The sequence below is a fragment of the Spinacia oleracea genome, chromosome 4, assembly GCF_020520425.1.
Source record: "Spinacia oleracea cultivar Varoflay chromosome 4, BTI_SOV_V1, whole genome shotgun sequence".
Classification (NCBI taxonomy): Eukaryota; Viridiplantae; Streptophyta; class Magnoliopsida; order Caryophyllales; family Amaranthaceae; genus Spinacia; species Spinacia oleracea.
Window position 1 is genome coordinate 172,673,797 of NC_079490.1, and position 23,221 is coordinate 172,697,017.

The following is a 23,221-nucleotide window of genomic DNA, read 5'->3' on the forward strand; positions in this document are numbered from 1 at the left end:
GACTTGGGGGAGATGAAAAACATCGGTTTCATCGACATTTCACCAAAAAAAAAAAAAAAAATTAAATCCGTTTATTATTTGAATTTCAAATTTGAATTGTACTAGAAATTTTTTCAGCTGACTAGACAGTGACAAAGCAATGACTTGGCAATGATAACCAATTGGTGACCATTTTAAGCTGAGTCATCTTAAAATGGTTTTATGTGTGGGTTTGGCAAACTTTTTCCCCTTCCTTAATAAACACTCAATCATTACCTCTTACACACTTTCTAGTTTTCATATTTAAGAAGGGATGGAATATTAATTTAACCTGAATGAAGTTACTTATTGTTGCTGATTTAGTTCCATCTTCTAATCTTTCCCAACACTTGCATGATCCCGGCAGCAAGTGCGTCGTCTCCTGACACAAAGCCGATGAAAGATCAATTGCTTGTACTGGATAAATAATGGGCAGTTGTGAACAGTCATTTACTGTCCAGAATTACTCCAACAGCCAAATTAAATTCCCATTGTACCCCTACTTAATCCCACTCCTGATCCTGATTGATCAAACAGCAATCCTAGAACCAGTCAAATTTATGACTTCATATCAGCTAAATAATTGATCATTCTCAAGGCAAAGAATACATATAAAGAAAAGACTGTTGATATGATAAACAGGTAAAACTATATGAGAATATGTGGTCTTCACACACTTCTCTATAGCAGAATTAGATTCTACAACTCTTTCGCGTCCTCATAGCTTCCGTCATCGTTGAAAGTCCAGCCAGGGAAATCAGACTCCGAAAACAAAGACGATGGTGTTGCTTTATAGAATGCAAGAGGGACTTGCTTTACCCTCCTTCGCATCTGCAATCAAGAGTAGCACCAATTAGACGTGTTTGGAAAACATGGAGTTGTGTAGCAATTATTCATGACAGGATAAAAGGTCCTCTTCAATTGTTAGTTGGTCATAATTCTTCCACAAAATTTTACAGTTTTGAATGTGGTGGGTAACTTGTGCAATGGGATAAGAAATGACTTTAAATAAGTCCTTGAGTGAATTGCTTCAAACTACAAAGTGTAAACAAGTTTCATCGAAAACACTAACTACTGTATCTATCACAGAGTGACCTTTTTTAGTTTCTTTTGAAGGTAAGATGAAGTGCCCTACTGGTCGGAACCCTGCATGGGTCAACCTGCCCGGGTTAGCAGGTTAGACACTTTGAGAGTGAGGGGTGGTAAAGGGAACCCTCCCTTAGTGAGGATGAACCCCCAACCTTTTGGTTGGAATATGGAATCCTTTCCGCTACGCCAAGACATTGCTTGGTACACAGAGTGACCCATGTACCCCCACTCAACACATCTAAATACTGTAAGATTACTACAGTCGATATTCAAACGAGTGTAAAACAAGAGCAGTAGTAAACTATTGCATTGAAAAGTGAACCGACTCTTGGATTTGTTAAAAGGATCTCTAAAACAACACTTCGTCTGGAACAGGTGGTTTTTTTCTTTTCCCTCCAGTATATGCTACGAACTTACGGAGTATTTCACTCACAACAAACAGAGCCTTAATTTTACTGTATTAAATACTTTTATAGAAGCAGTTTTACCTCCTCCCTGAATATTGTTGCATATGAACCAGAACTGAAGTCACCAATCATTACTTCTGCAGTTTTCGCTCTCACAGTCAAATCATTTTCAAGTGACAAAACAAATCTACAAGAAAAGGCAGTACATTAGATGGTAATAACAAAGATGACTACATAAGGTGGAAGTGCAGCTATCACATTATAATAAAGGTCATAGCAGCTCGTACCTTGAAACAGGCGGACAGTAATGGTGACGCAGTGTATCAATCTCCCAAAGAGAACTCCCTGTTCCATATACTTAACTAATTATTGCAAGCATAATAATGCGCATGGTTAATCACCATCACCAAGTTTTTGTTTTTTTTTTCCGGCATAATCACCTAGTATTATAACACTCATGCATAATACATGGATTCAAGATGCTTACTCATGGCGTTCGACATTAGAGGATCACTTGCTTCATTTTTGAACAAATCAACACCTTGTTTTTTTCTAATCACACCAGAGGCAACACCAGCATTTCCGTCAGAACTAACACACTGTTGCTCAGATTTTTTGTCATCCTGATTAGTTTCTTTACCAGATTCCTACAAGTAGAAATAAAAGCAGATGCAAAGGAAGTTTTAAAATGTGTAGAAACTATAAGGAGAGTCGCTTATGTTAGTGATAAGCATTGAATGTGTCAATATTAATTGTAAATCAGTTCCTAATATCTAGGTGTTTAATTAGTTGTATACTTCCTATACTCTAGCTGTGTATATCTTATTTTACTAGCTTAGCTTAATACTCGGTCTTCCTCTTGTATCTAGGTGAGTTTGTTAGTGGTTTGCAATATATATATTGCTGCACATATTAATGGAAATCATCATTCTTCCAACCTTTCATGGTATTAGAGCGGGTTCGATAATCGACCAATTTTTTTTTCTATCAACAACTCTTCCTATGACTAACTCAAACACTATCCCAAATGATGCTGAACCATCTTCCCCATTAGTTGTTGTCACGCTAAGCAACATCCTCAAACTCACCACCTCCAACCACTTGTCTTGGAGGCTGCAAGTTCGGGCAACCCTCATAGGTTATGGCCTTTACAAATTTCTTGACGGATCCTTCGTTGCTCCACCAACATCTATCATCAAAGAATCAGTCTCTGTTCCCAACCCCGCATATGACACTTGGGTTAGGCAGGACAATCTTCTATTTGGTGCCCTAATAGGCACTCTTGAACCTACTGTGGTTCCGCTTGTTGCTCGATCGGAGACGTCGAAGCAATTATGGGATACTCTTGCTAATACATTTGCCAAGCAGTCTCGTGGGCATGAAACACTTCTCAAACTTGAGTTTAAGGCCATTACCAAAGGCCCTAAATCCATCTCTGAATTTATGAATGAAATCAAGGTATGCTCCGATAAATTGGCAGTACTTGGCTACCCTCTTCGCCCTGAAGACATCACTGATCGTGTCTTGGAGGGCCTTGATAATTCATACCAAGCAGTGATTGATGCCGTTCAAGCACGAGACTCCCCCATCACCTTTGATGCATTGTATGAAAAGTGTCTTGTTCGCGAAAACACCATTCGAACTCAAGCCTTAACCAATCCGTCACCACTTCCTGCTTCCGCACATGTCACCATGGCCAGGCCTAATGCTTTTACTTCTCAACCACACCCACAAGCCACCCACAATCATTACAGTGCAAACTATCATGGCACACAAAATCAACAAGTGTCCAGTGGGTCCAATGCACCTCACAGAGGCTCTTACAACAACTACAAGCGCAACAACTCCAAGAACAAGGGTGGTTATCAAGGTACTTGTCAATGGTGTCACACCAAGGGTCACTCTCTTCATATGTGCCCCGTATTTCAGCAACGGTTTCCCAGTGTTAAGCCGCCTCCTCGGCCAAACAACTATAATCAATCTGCCCCACAAGCACATGTGGCCACAGCTTCATCCGTTAGCAACTCGGCCCCTTGGTTATTGGACACGGGAGCAACACACCATGTCACTCATGATCTCTCCACACTGGCCTTGCATAATCCCTATGATGGAACTGAAGAAATAATTATTGGAGATGGTACAGGGGTTCCTATCACTCATATAGGTTCCACTTCTTTCCCTACTTCCTCTACTCCTTTAATTTTATCTAATGTGCTTCGTGCTCCTACTAGGACTCGTAATATCCTATTCATTTCCAAACTTTGCTCAGAAAATAACCTTCTAATTGAGTTTTCTTCTGACCATTTTGTTGTTAAGGACCGTCTCACGGGGGCACATCTCACTAGGGGACCAACTAAACAAGGCATTTATGAGTGGCCATCTTCACCTTCCATCCTAGCTTTCTCCACAGTCAAAGCATCAACAATAGATTGGCATCACCGCCTTGGTCATCCATCCCTTTCTATTTTCAAAAAAATAGCTTCTAGCTTTAATCTTGATGTACCAAGAAACTTTTCCTTTAATTGCAATTCATGTCAATGTAATAAAAGCCACAAACTTCCTTTCAGTCAATCTACTATGGTGTCTCATGATTGTTTAGATCTTGTTTATACTGACTTGTGGACCTCACCTGTGCACTCTTTGGATGGTTTTAAATACTATGTTATCTTTGTGGACCATTATACCAAGTATATTTGGTTTTACCCTCTCAAACAAAAATCAGATACTAAAGCCGTCTTTATCAGATTTAAAGCACTTGTAGAGAAATTTTTTGGGAAAGTAATTAAAACTTTATATTCCGATAATGGCGGAGAATATCAAGCCCTCGCTTCTTACTTAACCATCGACGGAGTCTCCCACCTCACATCCCCACCTCATACACCCGAACATAATGGGTTTGCCGAGAGACGACACCGTCATATTGTGGAAACGGGACTTTCTCTTCTTGACCATGGTCGTTTGCCTCTTGAATTTTGGACATATGCCTTTACTACGGCATCCTATCTCATTAATAGGTTACCTACACCTACTTTAGACCTTAAATCTCCATATTTTTGTCTCTTTGGTGTGTCGCCTAATTATTTGAAACTAAAATCCTTTGGGTGTTTGTGTTATCCATGGTTAAGACCTTATACCAGTCATAAGCTAGATCCCAAGTCTAAGCCATGTATTTTCTTAGGTTACTCAGAAACCCAAAGTGCCCAAGTCAGTGGCTCAAGCACTTCAAGATCCTCTTTGGCGCAAGGCCATGGAAGATGAACTTCGATCTCAACATGAACTTGGTACTTGGAGTTTGGTCGCTCACGATGGTACAAAAAATCTGGTGAAATGTAAATGGATCTTTCGTATAAAATATCACAAAAATGGCTCAATAGAAAAATACAAGGCTCGTTTGGTTGCAAAGGGTTTCCAACAAAGACCGGGGATTGATTTCACGGAAACTTTTAGTCCAGTTGTTAAACCGGCAACAATTCGAACACTTCTTGGGCTTGCAGTAACCAATAATTGGCATTTGAGACAACTTGATATTAATACGGCATTTTTACAGGGCACTCTAAAGGAAGAAGTATATATGTCGCAGCCCCCGAGCTTTACAGATCAGGCCTTTCCATCCCACATTTGCAAGTTACACAAAGCCATTTATGGTCTACGTCAAGCTCCGCGAGCTTGGTACATGGAGCTTACAAATTTTCTCCTTGGGGTTGGTTTTAAAAGGTCAGTTGCAACTACATGGACAACTCTTTGTTTATTTCACATCATTCCTCTACCCCCCCTTTACCTCATTGTGTATGTGGACGACATCATCGTCACGGGTCCAAACATAACAAACCTTGATAAGTTTATCGAGACTTTGGTGAAACGGTTCTCTTTGAAAGTTCTTGGTGATTTATCATATTTTTTTGGGAGTAGAGGTGACACCCACTACCAGTGGATTATTTCTTAGTCAAAGGAAATATATTGGAGATCTTTTAGAGAAAATGGGGATGTTGAATGCTAAGTGTTCTCCAACGCCAATGATTGTCTCTCAATCTTTGACTGTTAACTCAGGTGCTAAATTGGAGGCTCCTACAGGGCAGCAGTGGGTAGTCTGCAATACCTTACTCTTACACGTCCTGATGTTGCATTTACGGTAAATAAGCTATCTCAATTTATGCATTGCCCTACGACAGATCATTGGTCAGCTCTCAAAAGACTCCTTCGTTACTTGAATGGCACCATGGACCGAGGTATTACTATATATAAAGACTCTCCTCTTCACTTGCACGCTTTCTCGGATGCCGATTGGGCGGGTGATCGTAATGATTTTACCTCCACCATGGGTCACATTGTTTTCCTTGGGAAAAATCCCATAACATGGATGTCCAAGAAACAACGTTCTGTGGCACGCTCGTCGACTGAAGCCGAGTATCGAGCAGTAGCCAACACTACAGCTGAATTAATGTGGGTTAAGAATTTGTTGAGCGAATTGGGTGTCACAATTAATCACACTCCAGTCATCTTTTGTGACAACTTGAGTGCTACACACCTTAGTGCAAATCCCGTATTTCATTCGAAGATGAAACATCTGGCTCTAGACTTCTATTTTATACGAGAACAAGTTCAGTCGGACAAGCTCCGGGTAGCTCATGTTCCATCAGGAGACCAACTGGCAGATTTTTTGACGAAGCCCCTATCTAGACCACGCCTTGATACATTGTTAGCCAAGATTGGACTTTCCGATGGACCGTCCATCTTGCGGGGGCATGTTAGTGATAAGCATTGAATGTGTCAATATTAGTTGTAAATCAGTTCCTAATATCTAGGTGTTTAATTAGTTGTATACTTCCTATACTCTAGCTGTGTATATCTTATTTTACTAGCTTAGCTTAATACTCGGTCTTCCTCTTGTATCTAGGTGAGTTTGTTAGTGGTTTGCAATATATATATTGCTGCACATATTAATGGAAATCATCATTCTTCCAACCTTTCAGCTTAATGACAAGAACAAGTCAATGCTTCAATCAAGAACTAGTCAATTTTCCCCTATGCTTCACTTTGAAACTAAGAAATTCAATGTATAAGAACAACCAAGTAATAGAAGCAGATGCAGCAGCAATTACTAAACCCACACCTTCTTCACACAAGCAACAAAAGTAATTCTTGTGAGGAATCCCGATAAATAAAAACAGAATTCAAGAACAGAAAACAACAGAAAAAATATACATACAAAGAAGAGGGGACCTCAAACACAGGCACAATAGGTCGGATGGTATCCTTGTGAAATATCATGGTGACCAATGTTTTAAATGCTAAACTAGTTATATCACATAGAAAACAAATATAGGTCTAAACAAGGAAATGCAATCACCTAAATGCCAAACACAAGCAGATCGAACAGATACATCGAGCTATTTATCTAAATTTACTGTTTTCACGTATTTAATTGAGAAAAAATACCCTACCCGGTGAACCAAACAGTTGATAGATGGATGTCTCCGCAGAAGATTGTGGACTAGAGCTATTATAACCAGTGCCCCAGAAGGAGGGACTGCAAGAGAGAGTCTGCTCAACTTCTTTGTGAAAGCAGCAGCCAGATATGCAGGAAGAAGTGGCGATTTCAAACAGGAATCGAGTAGCTACATAAAAAAGTGCATTACACATAAGTGACAAATCAAAGGAAAATTCGTATTCTGAGGAAGACTACAAAATAAAGTTCCACAGAGTACCTAACCTCACCTCAAAGAATTTTGCACGGTGTTTTGCCATAAATATCGAAGGTATCAGTAGAGCATATAGCTTCTCATAGAAGTTGGGGTATTCCAACCCATACTTTGTCATAAGAATGAAAAGACCACTTAGAGCCATGACACTGACTACTCCACCGATGTCATAAGACTTGGTCAAAAAGTCACTGCAAACTCCGTGTAGGAAACTAAATCGTAAGCACAAGAATTTGGCGATGAGGGCAAAGAAAAGGGGGAAGAAATAGAGTATACTCACCATAACATGACAGGATTGGACAAATAAGGAATGACTCCCTGATGCAGAATAATAAGCACCTGAACATCATGGAAAGGTAAGATGAATGGGCAACCATGTCACGGATAATGAACACAGATAGAAATAAGGTAACACTGATAAGACCCAGTCTACATAAAGCATGAACTCTGTGAAGCCAAATTAGTGCTGATATCATGATATGTTGGGGTACCCTGAGAAATTATATCAGGGTTAATACCAAGTTTAAAACGGCCATAGCCCAGTTCAACAGGCATTGTGGAACAGTTCAAGTCAGTCCAACTGATATGATGAACTGAATGAATGGAACAGTCCACCCCACTCTGCACAAGGACTGGACCATATCTAACCCAAAACAACCTGGTACAGTCAAAACAGCACCAGGAGTAGAGTGGTTCAGCCTGTAGCCATCTCCATTCATTGGCTGATTGGCCTTTGAAATTTTGGATGACAAAGAATTAGAAACCCACCAGTTGTGTTTTTAATAATTTACACCCTAATATGTGATCTAAACGCCACAAATATGGCAACTCAACAGACATTTAGGAATTTAAGGCTTGAACTATTTATCATACCTATATCAGCTTCACAGAAAAGTCAAAATTTTGAGCATCTTCCTTTTGCACACACATCATCAGTACTACAAAATAAACTACCAAAAAAGAGAGAGAAAAGATGGCCTTACCTCCTTGTAGACTTCAAGAGGAAGTGGTAACCTAAGAAATGACATCCATGCCTTTGTAAATTTCGGTTTCATTCTTTTTGAGACTTTTCCCAAAGAAACATCCTGGAAGACATTAAAGGTTTATGAAAAAATATAAAGTCAAAACTTAGTGTTGAAGAATCCAGTAGCATACAATTAGCAAAATGACCACCTGTGCATAGAAACAGTATGCAACAAACTTCGAGCATAAATTGTATATTAAGGATTCTAGACCTAGTTATGGTAAAACCGAAATTTAAATATTTCTAGCTGCTAGGTATTCAGAAGATGGATGCAATTATTGTATAGATGGTGTGAAAGAAATTGCATGGACCATGTGACAGGGAAAAAAATTATATCGAACATGGAGAGAGGAGAAGGCCAAGCGTGCCAAGCATGATAGTGGGACTGGTAGGAGCACCAAATCAGCATACCACCTTCACAAAGTGAAGTAAATATTTGGAAGAAAATTGTTAAGCATATTAGGATAACACAGTTGATTTGATGTGCCACATAGCAAGACTAAGAAAATGTATCATTAGTTTTCTTGACATTTGACATTTTGTTATTTGTTGAAAGTACTCCGAGTATAAAACTACTCAATAGAATTCCGACGGAAAAAAGACAAGTATAGTGACTTATTTGACAGCACTACACTCCATCCAGATTAGAAAATTCAAGAAGAAAACAATGGATTAATACACAATTGCCTAGGGTAGATACAAAGAAAACGCCGTTAAGACAACCTAAATTGTGTGAGTTCATGTCTTTACCCTCCATTTACACTATTTCTGTTCCCAATTAACACTGGAATAGATTACAAACTGTCCATCAAATTGCACAGCAGAAAGAAAAGTCCAGACATCTGTGCTATCACGACAACTAAACAACCAGAACAAACACAAAGAAACTTTCCCATCAAAGGCAAGTTACTTTGCTGAATTATGAACTGCAAAACATAATTTCAAGAAATAGAAAGAAGCACTAACATTTTTCGTGGATTTCTCTCCTTTTTTCTGTTTATTTTCCCCTTCTGTATGCTCAGCATCCTCCTGCCCACTGCCTCCTTTAGATAAGAAGTCTAACCCATTGAACCAAAAATATCAAATTTCAGGTCACCAAGAGCGTTCGCAATCACAGGCTACTAATGAAAGTGGCAAGTAAGAATATAAGCTAAGAGAAAAGAATTTTGAAATTCTGGATTTGGCCCAACTCTGTTGTTTGGAAACCCATAGAAGTTGGAACTGGATTTTGCCCAAATCCAAGATAATAAGAAAAAATAAATCCCTATTAGTGGATTTGAAATTCCAAGTCAAATGACATCATTTCAATTCCTTGCTTCATCCTCATCTTGCCTTCTCTCTCCTCTCTCAAAGCCAGAGAGCTTTCTCCTCCCCTAAGTTGGTCGCCTCCACCAGATCGCCACCACTCTCTCCCCTCTCCCTGCAATCAACTTTCTCCTTCACCCACCTCTATAACCGTCGTCTCCACCCTCACGATCAACGACCATAACCACCATTTCTCTCCACTAAGTTCTAAGACTCCACCGCTGCCACCACCACCACCACCTCCTCCGACTCCTTATCTTGCTGCTCTACGACCTCCTTCAAGACTATCATCTACATAACCACCACAACCGCCACTTCACCACCATCGCAGGCAACCACAGATGAAGATATTAGCAAACGTTCTTCGTCGATGTTAGATCCAAAGTCGTCGTTCCTTCACTGCCGGTGCTACTGGCGGTTATGCATACCTAGTTTGATTGTTTGGTTTGATAATTAATTTTTATCTTGATTTTCAATTAAATCAGATCTTTTTCGTTATCAAAAAAGTAGCAATAGGATTTCGATCACTTTTGGTTAATTGTTATTGGAAAAAATTATGAAAATAACTATCCACATTTCCATTGTTTTTTGACAATTATTTTTCAATTTCTAAATCCATACGAAAATTTATCAAATTGTAATTATTGGAGATTACTCTGCAACTATTATGGAACTTTCTTTGGCAGCATTGTTGTGGATTCAATTTTCCATATTTCTTTTACAAAGTAGAAATTAACAGTTCAAAAAAAATGTATTGAAATACCACTTACTTCCCGAACACTGTGGTGGAACTGAAATGCCGGAATTTAAATTATTGATGTTTGCCAAACACTTAATTTGGAATTCAATTTCAGAATTTCAAAGTTCACATTTCACATTTGAAATCCAGTATTTCAAATGAATTCCAAGTTACCAAACACTGCCTAGAGAAATTTCGAAGACAATGACATAGAGGAAAACTAATTTAAACATCATTCCCGTAAGAAGCTCTGGCGTCAGTGTGTCACAGACTCAGGCTCCTGATGGATGATAGAAGTTGCAAGTAAGGTTTACAGGAAGTTTTTATAGCATCCCTGCATTTTGGAAATGGAATCTCAGTCTAGTTTTGGCAATGAATTAAACAAAACTAGATTATTAAAAACATCTTTTAGGGACTATGCAAATAAATAAATCTGACTAACAGCGAAGAAAAAGAAGATTGGGAAATCATAGGGGGTGAAAACAAAGGAACTTGATGGACACCAGAAGCTAAGTAATCAAACAAGAAAGGGGTATCACCTGCACTCCACATCTCAATAGCAGCTTTCTCATCAACGTTTCCTAGAGGAGGAATATTAGATAAGATGAAGTGGATCTTCTTTATCGAGCACTCTAAGCTGTTACAGAGAAAATGGTAAAAAAAGATCAGAAAACTAACATATCTAACTTATGAATAAAGCATGTAGTCAATCTCGTCACAGGCTCACAAAGCAAGCTATAAGTAGGTTTGCATAACTGGTTTCAAAGCCTTGAATTTCAATACCAGTTTTGATTTACTTTTTCCGGCAATAATTATCGGGATTAACACAGATATTCTGCAATCTTCGAAGGAAGGGACACACTATGAAAATTTTCCCCTTTCCTTCCCAGGGAACACGGTCAAAACCAATACTGAACAAACTCTGCCTATTTTTTTCTTTTTTTCCTTACTTTGTGTGTGTGTGGGGGGGTTGGGGGGGGGCGGGGGGGATGGGGTGTTTAATTAAAGAATGCATTTTTGGTTTGATAACCAACACAACTTACAGAAACATTTGAGAGGATATCACAAATCAACTGGAATTTTTTTAAATCATTGAAAATACCAGAGTACATAGTTGACTATAAATAAGAATCTTAAAAATGTGAAGGCAAATAATATAACGAAGTTAAACTAAATTATGCTTCTCCATATGCAAGTTTGTCACAAGCACCAAACCATAGGTGACAACCCAAAATAAAAACCAAATGAAGAAAAGTCCTGGACTAATCAGAGGCTTGGTCCATTTCCCCTATAATATCGAAATCTAGCAAGAGGGAGGCACCAGAAAAACTCTTGCCTACTGATGCAGAATGAGCGCAGGAAACTGCAGGACCAAACTATAAAGTCATAGTAATTAAAATCGAGACAAGAAACTAGGACCATCGGACAAGGATAACTTTCCAACCATGTGAAAGGGGAAGAACGATTTAAAAGATGAGTTAAGATCCAAAAGGACAAAATAGACTACTATTATAACAATATGACACACTTTCCGTGGTAAGTAAAGTGTTGCATATCCAATAACAAATGGATAAAACTAAACCAATAAAAGAAAGCTATGTAATGAGCTAAATAACAAAAAACATATAACTACTCATCTCAAATTCAGAAGATTTAAGGTGTAACTGCACTAGGTGATCAGAGTTACAACCACCTATCTGAAAGTCACGGGCTAAATGGCTAATGCTGTCAATATATTGTGATTAGCTACACGAGGTACAAGATACAAGAAATAACTTCTGCAGAAGTGAGAATTACAAACTAACCTTGCCTTTGAATCATCTCCACCTTTAATCACAACATTATCACCTAGAATAAATTAGGTAAAGTGTTTGAAAACTACATTGAAATTTAACAGACCATAGAGGATAAGATCAGTGGTTAACAAGAACACACATAAAGTGAGAAAATCAGGTACCTGAACTATTGTCTGACTCCAGTGATTTGCATAGTTTTTCAACAGTAATGAAGGTAAAGTAACTGCACCAAAATGTTCTAACGTAAATGGCAGAACCAAAAGGTCCAAAACCCATCATATAAATTCAAACAGTCTCCTGTAAAGTCATGATGCGTCTGTTCCTTCCCAATCTAAATACCACCTAACTGCCGTTTGGTGGGTGGTAATAAAGGGTAGTAATAATAATTCTTTTTGTATGTAATTTTGTGAAGAAAATCTCATATCCATAACCATGATAATAGTAGTCTATCCCCAAATACCTCTTTTCTTCAGCTATTGCCATTACCACGCGTCACCACTTTAGAGGTGGTTTTTGTGGTAACGGAAATTTATGGGGAAAAACATGTTTGGGGATGGGGTTCCATTGACATGGTAATGATTATGGGGTTTCCTTGCAAATTTGTTCAAATAAAAATTATCATTCCCGCAATTTATGACTGATTGCCAAACGGGACATAAATGGATTAAAAGTCTATGAATAACTCATAAAATAGGAATGGATAAATTGGGATACAATGTTATATTTTAGGCTTTCGGCCTTTGCTTCACTCAGACCATAAAAATTCACAAATATATATATATATATATATATATATATATATATATATATATATATATACATGCAATTTGAGAGACAACGGAATCGGAAAAAGGCCATACCGTACGTCAATGTACTTAAAGTACGTTGAAACTAAGGATTCTAGTAAGAATTCAACTTCCAAGGACGAATAAACCTGCCAGTTAAAGAGCATGTACATAACATTACAAGGAATCCTAAAAGCTGCAAATTCATTACATAAACAAGAAGCAAGATGAAAAAAACCAAAATTTCACAACAATGGTAATTAACTCACAATTGCCCGAATAAGGTCTTTGTATAAAGCAGAACAAAACTTTCCTCCATTTCCAAGCTTCACAAACTCCATTATAGTATCCAAAACAACCTCCTGACAAACAAAAACGGGAAAATCAACTTCTTGACGGAATTTAATTAGAAATATGTGAATAGCATCGACATTAAAAGCTAAACGAAATACAAATGAGAGACAATTCAGCTAAAATTGAAAGAAGAAAAATATTGAGTAGCTCAACTTTGAAAAGTACCAAAATTTATCAAATTCGTCGATAATTATCAATACATAAAGTGATAGAATCAATAATTGATAAAATATTACAAACATTATACGGAGTACTAAAAAAAAAATTGAGTAGCTCAACTTTGAAAAGTACCAAAAATTTATCAAAGTCATCGACAATTATCAATATATGAAGTGATACAATCAATAATTGATAAAATATTACAAACATTATAGTACGGAGTAAAAAAAAACATACACATTCATATCAGTAAGGGGAAGAAAATCCAAAAAAAACTCACACGAACAGTCTCTTCACACTGGGGAGAAACGGCGATAACAATCAACAACTTGACGAGTTCGTCAAACTTAGAGCGGAGCCAAGTGCGATAAATGAGCTCGGGATCGGCATCGGCATCGGCGGTGTTTGTGGCGGCGGCTTTAGAGGAAGAGGGGAGGGAAGGGAGAACAGGTGAGAAGAAGGATTGAAGAGAGAGAATTGATTCCACGACGTACTTAGGAGGTGAAGAAGGGGAGATGTATGTGAGAAGAAGAGGCAGGTTGTTGATGTGAGCTCTTGAGGAGAGAAGTTGTTGGCCTAGGGTTTTCAGCTCTGATAGACTGCGTTTGTCTCTCTTTTTCTTGGTGGTGGTGGCGGCGGCGGTGGCGGTTCTCTTAGGCGCCATTGTTGGTGAGTTTTGAAGTGTTTGCAGGTTAGAGATCGATGAAGGAGAGAAGAAGGGTTTAAGGTTTTGGGGAGAGAGACGGATAGAGGGGGTTTTAGCTTAGGGCTTGTGTGTGGTTGTTTTTTTTTTGTTTTTTGTTTTTTTGTTTTTGGTGTGTTAGCGCTCGGTTCATCCATAGGGCTAATCCGGATTCGGAGCGAGTTTTGGGTGGTTAGTTTTCAGTCTCCTCCCAATTGTTGTTGCAGGGGATCGAACACGGGTTCTCCCTACCAAGTTCAGTCTCAATCACCACTGAACTAACAGGCAATTGGTTGTGTATTGTTGTTTCTTAGGCCCTGTTCTTTTGGCTTATTGCAATTTTAAGACTTATTTTGCAGTTCAGTTCAGTTAATTTTAGTTCAATTGAGTTCAGTTTAGTTCAGTTCAGCTTTAAAGAATAGGGCCTTATTTCCTTTTGTTGGTACTGCTCGTTACCGACAATATATCAATCAAGATGCATTATTGTTGTTTACTGATGAGTCATATTTGTATAGGGTATTTTAGGCGCATTTAGGTTGCATTATTAGGCATTTTTATCATTTTAGTTGCATTTAGGATCACAATTGCATAAGTTATCGTTGTCGTACTCTATTACGCCCCGTTTGTGTTTTCTTAATGTTTCAGGTGATTTTACGGTCATTTGGATGCTTTCTGAGTGTTATGAGTTGATTTGGATGATGAACGGATGGAATGTTGACTCGAGGATCATTGCATATCTCTAGGGATAATTTTGAGTCAATAACGAAGCTAAACGCTATTTTTCTAAGCATCAAAACGCACAAGCGTTCACTCTTTTGATGATATCTCAAGTTCTACATGTCGGAATGAGGCGATTTTTTATTGGCCTAGAAAGTAGACTTCAAGAGCTTTCCAACGACAGGTCACACGTCCTTATAGGCATTGTAGAACAAGAGTTATGACATAAACAAGATGGCTCGACTATCCGATTCGCCCGAAGCCCAAAACGATGGCCCAATCTTCCCCTTGGGCGCGAAAACCAGCGACCCACCAGCGGGCCCGCTGGTTTCTCCGCCCAGCTACTTCCATGCGGGTTCGTTGCGTCGTTTCTCGTGATCGTTCAATTAAATGATAACTTATGTAATTACTATTATTTTTCCTTTTTTTTTGTTGAGAATTTAGGAAACACTAAAATACCTCAAGGGAATTAATGTATTCCCTTATGCTTTTTATTTTTCCTTTACGTTTTCAAATCCCTTAGAACGCTTTTCACGTGAGTTTTGTTTTTCTTCCCTTTTCCATTGTTGAACCCTAGCTTTCAATTTTCAATTCATCAATCTAGAGGTAATTCAATAATTTCTTTTGCTTTTATTCTTTCTTATTATTTTCGTTTCTTAGATTAATTCGTCCTTTGATTATGAATCTCGTTTTCATTATGTATTTCATGCTTGTTAATTCAATTATGAGCGAGTAGTTATATTCTAGGGCTAAGTTAGGGAAGCCATGTTTATACCATGATTGTTATGCAATAAAGTTTGCTAATCTATAGATTATTGCTTGAGTAATTCCAATTGATTTGTTCTTAATCGTTGATTCATGTTATCGGCCAATTTCATGGATTAATTATCTAGCTAATAGGAATTAGAATCGAAAGATCGTGTTTTTAGAGGCTTTGTACAATTGGCAATTCTGATTATGTTAGCGATCGTACTGCATATGTTGAATTGAAAGTGTTAAGACCCGACCGTAGGATTAGCATGTACTTTAATTACTCGGCCTAGTTTATTCGTTGTCGAATTGAATTGTGTTATTGGATTGGTATAAGCATGGTGAACCGAACAGACGCCCTAGACCTTTAATTCATTGATAAATTACGCATTTTTATTATTGTTTTAGCTTTAGTAGTTAATACTCAAACTCAACTTTCGTTATTGAAATAGTTCGTATAATTGGGCAAAAACTAATAGAACTTGTCTCCCTGTGGGATCGACCCGTATTTGCTAAGTATCTGCTAACAACAGACACCGTGCACTTGCGGTATCACTTTTTAATCTATCAAGTTTTTGGCGCCGTTGCCGGGGAGACGGCTAGATTCTATTAGTTTTAGTTTGATTATTTGAACTGTTTCCATTGTCTCATTGGAACTTTTAGTTCCAATTGAGGCAAATTTCACTGCGTTTTCTTGTCTGTTGTTTATGCCCAGGTCTGCTAGAACGGGTACCTTAGTTCCACCCGATCCCGATCTTGGTAAGACTCTTCGACAACTCAAAAAGAAACAACAAAAGAAGAAGCAGTCAGGGGTTCAAGACTCACAAACTCCACCGAGTCACACGATGTCTAAATCCTTGAAATCCTATGGGGTTCCTTCCTCAAGCAGTGTTCCGACTGGGCTTACGATGCCAACTATCGAAGCAGTCAACTTTGAGATCAAGCCAGCTCTAATCTCCATGGTCTCACAAAATCAATATGGTGGTCATCCATCTGAGGAACCCACCAACCATCTGCAAAGGTTCAACCAACTATGTGGCACTATCAAGCATCAAGGGGTTACTCAAGACCAATTGAAAGTCATGTTGTTTGGTTTTAGTCTTCGTGATAAGGCTCAAACATGGTTGAATGATGTCAAGGAGACAGAGTGGGGTGCTATTTCACAAGCCTTTCTGGAAGAATTCTTTCCACCCACCAAGACTGCTGAAATAAGGCATAAGCTGACTACATTCACTCAAGAACATGGAGAGTCACTTAGAGAAGCCTGGGATAGATTCAAGGCATTGCAACGGTCGTGCCCGCATCATAATATTGAAAAATGGTTCTTGGTTCAGATTTTCTACCATGGTTTGCAAGATGAAACAAAGAACACGGTTGATTCTGCTTCTGGGGGTGTTTTTCTTGACAAAGAAGTGGATGCAGGTTATGATTTCCTTGCCAATCTTGCTGCTAATCATTACAACACCACCAGAACTACATCTAAGAAGGGCAAGATTGATGTCGATGCTTATGCCCTATTGTCGTCACAAGTGGCAGCCTTGAACCTGAAGATCGATTCTTTGAAGGCCCCTCAGTCTGGTACTCCCCCAATGAGTATCAATGCTATGTCTAGTGTAGCTCCAGTGACAACTTCTTATTGCGAAGTATGTGGAATCCAAGGTCACTTTGGTCATGAGTGCTCTTATAGTTTGCATGATACCACGCGAATGGAGAAAGTGAATGTTTTTCAACAGAGGCAACCCGATGACCCATATTCCAACTCGTACAATCCAGGTTGGAGGAATCATCCAAATTTCTCATATCGAAGCAACAATGCTCAAAATCCTCAACCCCAACAACAATGGTCGCAACCACAGTTCCATCCACCTCAGGCACATGTTGCTAGGCCTCCATTTCCACAAGGAGCCTCACATAATGCTCCCCCGGGGTTCAATAGACCCTCGCACCAAGGCTATCAGCAACAACCTCCACAGAGCAATGCCACTCCAGAGCCTAACATGAGTGATTTGTATAAACTCATAGCGAACATGCAGAAGACCTCAGAGATTGCTCAAAAGAACCACGATGAGAGCATAAAGGAGTTGAAGAATCAAAATAGAATATTGGAGAACCAAGTTGCTCAACTCGCTGATACTTTGTCCAAAACGCAACCGAGTAAACTTCCAGCGCAATCTACGCCGTCTCAAGATCACACTAGAGAGAGTGCTTGTGCCATTGTTCTTCGGAGTGGTACTACATATGATGCCCCCTCCATACCTACTGATTTTGCGGATCTTGAAAAGGGGAGAGAGGAGGCTAGAAGGACGAAGGAAAGAGTCAAGGAGAAGGTTATCAATGATTCTCGCCCTTTTGTTCCTCGATTGCCATTCCCTCATCGACAAAATAAGTCAAAGTGTGATCATCAGTCTGGTGAACAAGCATATGTAGAAAGAAAGACTGCGGATGTAGGGGTTGAAACCCCGGGTGTTGAGAATGAAATAGAAAAGAAGGAAAGCGGCAAGGAGAAGGTTACTGATTCTCACCCTTTTGCACCTACACTACCATTTCCTCACCGAATGCAGAAAACAAAGGTTGATCAACAGTTCGGTAAGTTCTTGGCTATGGTCAAGAATCTCGAGGTAACGATTCCTTTCACTGATTTAATATCTCAGATTCCTGTGTATGCAAAGTATTTAAAGGAATTAATCACTAAGAAAAGGGATCTTGGTGGTGTAGAGAGAGTGGCTTTAACTGAGGAGTATAGTGCTATGTTACAAAACAAGTCTCCTCCTAAACTAAAGGACCCCGGTAGTTTCTCCATCCCTTGTCATATAGGTGCTTTATTCATTGATAAGGCCCTGTGTGATTTAGGTGCCAGTGTGTCCGTCATTCCCATCTCTATTTACAAAAAGTTAAACATGGGAGAATTAAAATGTACCACCATTACTCTTCAAATGGCCGACCATTCTATTAAATACCCCTTAGGTGTTTTAGAAGACGTCCCCGTGAGAGTAGGTAAATTCTATATTCCCGTAGACTTTGTTGTGCTTGACATAACAGAGGACAATCAGATTCCAATAATCTTAGGTAGGCCATTCCTTCATACTGCAGGGGCAGTTATTAATGTTAAGAAAGGGAAGCTAACCTTGACTGTAGGGGATGACAAGGTGACCTTTAGCTTGTCTCATGTGATGAAAAGTCCAATGCAAGAAGTGTCTTGTTCAGTGATTGCCTCTAATTCTAAGTTGCCTCATTCTTATTCTAGAAATTTTTCAAATAATGCACTAATTGGTTTGAAAAGGTTTGCAGGTGATGATGATCCTGGTGATGCAGTTGCTGCTAGTCCAACAATTGGAGCAAGATGTTCGGTGCTCGATGGCACCAAGTTCAAAGCGAACGACCAACGTTTGAAGCTATACACTGAAAAAACGTTCATTGGAAAATTGGAGACGGCCTGTCTCTCCGATTTACCTATCGACGCTTGATTTTTGAGGTTTAGAGTCAAGCTAATGACTTAAAACGAGCGCTTATCGGGAGGCAACCCGATCTCTAACTCTCTATCGTTTCAAATTTTTTTTTTTTTTTTTTTTTTCATTTTATTTCTATTTTAATTTATTTATTTTCTATTTGATTTTCTTACTTTTCATTTGGAAAATTCATTGAAAATAAATAAAAAATAAAAATAAAAAATTACAAACAACAAAAGAACAAAAATATTTTATTTTGATTTCACATGAATTCGTATTTTTATTTTATTTTTAGATTAGTTTTTCGTTCATCGTATTTGTTCATTTTTTTTTGCGTGTTCTAACTTTTACTAACGATCCTAATTTTTTATTATAGTGGTGCTTGATTCTTTTTTTAAAGATGTGTAGGTGCAAGATCGAGTTAATTCCGAAAATTTTAATGCATCGACAAGCCGCAAGTGGATCAACAATCTCGCGGCAACCAGCTACACTATGCGTTGCACCCATGCTAGCGAGCCCAGCGAGCGCTCCCTCGATACAGCGAGGGATCTCTCGCCATTCATAACTGCCCAGCGCTCGCCCAGCGAGCCCGCTTGTCTGTTTTACCCAAATCGCCTCGCTCTCTGCCTTGCCCGCTGGATTGCCAGCGACCACGCTGGATTCCCGCCCTCCCCTTATTCAAAAAGAAAAAGAAAAGCGACTGACCTTCCCTCACCCACGAGCAGTCCCATCCAACGTCTCCCTCCATTACTCGTCGGCATCCACCCCCCGCCTCAGCGAGCCGCCGCCGGCGCTGCACCGACGGTAGGCGACACCCCACTCGCCGCCCCTCTCTGCTCTCTTTCACCACCCACGCAAGAAACCTTCGAACTTCCCTCTCTCTCTCGCACCACCCTACGGCCGGCCATCACCCTACCGGCGTTACGCCTGCGCCGAGCCGCCGCCTGCAACCCGCCCAGCCTACATAACCCGTCGTACCTCCCTCCCTCGTGTGCGGTTCTCCTTGAAGCACGAAACAGCAACCAACTCCCTTCGCGAATCACCTTCTTTCCAGCCACACCAGACCACCAGCGTCGGCGCGCCGCACCACAAGCCCACATCCGCCACCTTCCCTCCCCCTGCAACCCCTCAAATCTCCCACCTTCACCATCATTTTGTACATGAATTACAAACCCTAATTTTTAAAATCAATTTGGGGGTTTTTGTTTTATTTTGGGCATTGGCAAATTGTAGTATTGGTGCTCGTTTGCGGAATTCATTGCATTTGCAACCAAATTTTGGTCTTTATGGTGCACAAAAGATATTAAAATTTCAAAATTTCTAAAGTTTATTCACTCGAATCATATTTTGAAAAGAAAATTGGAATTTTAATGACAATATTGGTTGTTGAATTCAAATGGTTGTCGTTGTTGTGCATATTATATGAATTATTTGTTGAGATTGGTTAACGTTCGTTGGTTGTTGATTTTGAATTTTTAGCATTGGGCGAATATTGTCTTGCTTGGATTGATTGTTGGGATTGATCGTGGAATCTTGAATTATGCACCATCTTGGTTGATTGAAGTATTTTAAATGGTGGTTGTTGCATCATGAAATCAACAAAACCAACTAGCTTTCGCCCAAATCCACCACATCCATGGAGATTGGCTCTTTGCGTCGTCAGTTTGAAGCTTCTGGCCACATCGCTTCTATTATCGACAGTCCTACCGAGTCATACTCGGTCGACGAGGCTCATCACGAGTGAGTGATATATGCGTTTTATATAGAATTTTTACCCCCGTCCCTTAGTACTTTTATGTATCAAACGTGCTCTTAGGAGCCGTTTCTAGTACTAATGTGTGTTATTGAGTGTGCCTTGAGTTTCAGGTTTGATTATGAGAAATTGGTCGTTTTAGACCCGTTTCATTGTTGATCAAGGCCACTGTATGAGTCCGAGAAGTTCGGGACCTCCATCGTCGACTTTCGGGAGCCTGAGATGCTTATGGTTGAGCCCCGGGAGTTAGACTTGGTGATACGGGCGAGATACATTGAAGATTGCAAATCGCCCTGGAAGCTGAGGGCGAAATGCAACCATCGGGCGGAAGTATAAGCAAGCCAAGTTCATCAACGTGCGCCCGATCGGGCGCAGCTCGCCCGATCCGGATCGGGCGGTCACTCTGGAGGCTTTGTGGAGATTTCGCAACCCGCCCGATCGGGCGGATTTTGGCCCGATCGGGCCGACTATCGAGTGATTCGCCCGATCGGGCGAAGCGTCGCCCGATCGGGCGACGCCAACCCCCAGCAGTTTTTCGCGTTTTTAATTCCGTTTTTAGGCCTTATTTTGGCAAAACTATATAAGCAAACTTGTTTTATTTTTTAGGGACATCTTATTTTCCAGCACTAAACCCTAAGTTTATTTTTCTAAGTTTTATTTCCTCTCTACATTAATTCAAACACTTAGTTCGATTGATGTAAAAACACAAGCTTTCAATTTCCATTGTTGGAGAATTAGGTATTGTTTCTTACTTTAATTTATTCTATTGCTTTGATCATGTTTTCCATTATGTTAATCGCTTTGTTATTAGTTATCATGAGTGAGTAGTTTAATTTCTAGGGTTTAGGGGATCCATGAATGCATGATTGGAATTATATGTGGACTTGATTAATTGATTGATTGATTATAATTTCTATAGCTTATTATCATTGCTCGTCAATTCTGTTCGGCCGGACGATTTTGATTTGAGTTTGATTAACCTTAGATTATGCGCCGAGAGGTATAAATCTGATGTTTTTGGTCTGTGGCTATTAGATAGGAATTATTTCTAGTACGTAGCGAGAGCCCGCTAGTTGTTCTATCCTAAGGGATTCATAAGATTCGAGAGATGCATGTTTTCCTAGTTATGATTGTTAATTAATTGTTATTGTCCGTTGTCCAATCCCGGTCTGCATTTGTGGTGAACCGCTGCCCTAGATTCCCTTAATATTGTTATATTCCAGTTTGATTATTTGCCTTAGCTTAATATACAAACCAATCCAATTCTTTGTTACCAGTAGTCTAGATTAGTTAATTAATAGTAGAAAGAAAATTGTTTCCCTGTGGATACGATCCCTGCTTCCCTTGCTATATTTTTAGTTGGTGAACGTTAGGTTTATCTTTGATAGGAGTGCGATTTAGCCTGTCAAATTTTGGCGCCATTGCCGGGGAAACGGTTTTATTTTCTGTTGTTGATTGATTATCCTAGATTATTGTTTGTTACTACTCAAGGAACTCACGTTCCTTGAGACCGGATCTCACATTGTTTTGTAGTCTTTGTCTATGCCCAGGACCGTAGGTACTAGTAATCTTACTCCGTTCGATCCTGAGCCCGAAAGAACCTTTCGTAGACGAAGAACTTTCATTGCACAGTGTGGGAATTACTCTGATTCTGATCATAATATTGGCGATCTTTTTCCTTCAGATACAGATTCAGTTTCAGAGATAGAGATGGGTGACGAAAATCTGATACCGCCACCTACCCCACAGCTTACGGACTATTCTAAGCCAAGTCTGTCCGTGCTACCAAAGGCGATCATGCCTTCTATTGCAGCTGAGACCTTCAAGATTGAGCCCGCATTGATTAACATGATCGAGAGACGCCAGTACGGTGGGGAACCAGGTGAAGATCCGAATCTTCACATTCAGTCCTTTATCCAATATTGCTCCACCATCAAGCAAAAGGGATTGACTCCGGAGCAGACTATGGAGATACTTTTCCCGTTCTCTTTGAGTGGGAAAGCTAAACTGTGGATTAATGGGTTGAATCGGGCGGCTTTGAAAATCAATAATTGGGAATCCTTGGCTCTTGCTTTTTATGTTAAATATTTTCCACCTGAGAAAACGGCTCGTCTGAGGGGTCAGATATTAGGTATCTCACAACAAGCGGATGAGAGTTTGTTCGAGGTTTGGGAGAGATTCAAGGATTTGCAAAGAGAATGCCCGCACCATGGTTTAGAAGATTGGTTCTTGATTCAGCAGTTTTATAATGGTCTGGGCAATGAGTCTAGATGTTTGTTGGATTCAGCTGCCAGTGGGAGGTTCATGCAACTTGAGGTGCCTAGAGCTATGGAGGTGATTGAGGAGATAGCCATTCACAATGCCCAGTATGGAAATCCTAGAGGTCTATCTAACAGGGGTGGTAAGCATGATTTAAATTCTATTGAACAATTAACTGCCCAATTGACTGCTTTACATTATAAATTCGATAATATGCAAGCGGCCAATGCTCAATCTGC

At 39.6% G+C, this 23,221-nt stretch overlaps 1 protein-coding gene and 2 non-coding genes across 3 annotated transcripts; all 3 read right to left on the bottom strand.

The window, feature by feature from the left end:
- Window positions 1-415: 415 nt before the first annotated feature.
- LOC110793323 (protein NUCLEOLAR COMPLEX ASSOCIATED 4) lies at window positions 416-14,156 on the bottom strand. The gene is made up of 15 exons (XM_021998186.2): window positions 13,656-14,156; window positions 13,132-13,224; window positions 12,938-13,011; window positions 12,239-12,300; window positions 12,087-12,129; window positions 10,821-10,918; window positions 9,204-9,295; window positions 8,197-8,298; window positions 7,494-7,552; window positions 7,230-7,404; window positions 6,956-7,129; window positions 2,002-2,161; window positions 1,802-1,859; window positions 1,596-1,701; window positions 416-849 (listed from the first exon to the last, which is right to left on the bottom strand). Exons 1-15 carry the CDS (start codon window positions 14,037-14,039, stop codon window positions 718-720), a joined length of 1,812 nt encoding a protein of 603 aa, XP_021853878.1. The 5' UTR covers window positions 14,040-14,156; the 3' UTR covers window positions 416-717.
- A 2,573-nt stretch (window positions 14,157-16,729) lies between these two features.
- Window positions 16,730-16,836, bottom strand: LOC130460457 (small nucleolar RNA R71). Its single transcript, XR_008920322.1, has one exon. It is a non-coding gene; the product is annotated as a small nucleolar RNA R71 (small nucleolar RNA).
- A 5,996-nt stretch (window positions 16,837-22,832) lies between these two features.
- Window positions 22,833-22,939, bottom strand: LOC130460169 (small nucleolar RNA R71). Its single transcript, XR_008920113.1, has one exon. It is a non-coding gene; the product is annotated as a small nucleolar RNA R71 (small nucleolar RNA).
- Window positions 22,940-23,221: the final 282 nt, after the last annotated feature.

What these genes read in the sequence shown, in the direction of transcription:
- LOC110793323 (XM_021998186.2), bottom strand. Translation starts at nt 14,039, where the DNA reads ATGGCGCCTAAGAGAACCGCCACCGCCGCCGCCACCACCACCAAGAAA. An exon ending in TTTAAGTACATTGACGTACG is followed by an intron (nt 12,301 to 12,937) that starts GTATGGCCTTTT and finishes ATTTTGGTGCAG; the next exon opens with TTACTTTACCTTCATTACTG. An exon ending in TCTAATGTCGAACGCCATGA is followed by an intron (nt 1,860 to 2,001) that starts GTAAGCATCTTG and finishes TATATGGAACAG; the next exon opens with GGAGTTCTCTTTGGGAGATT.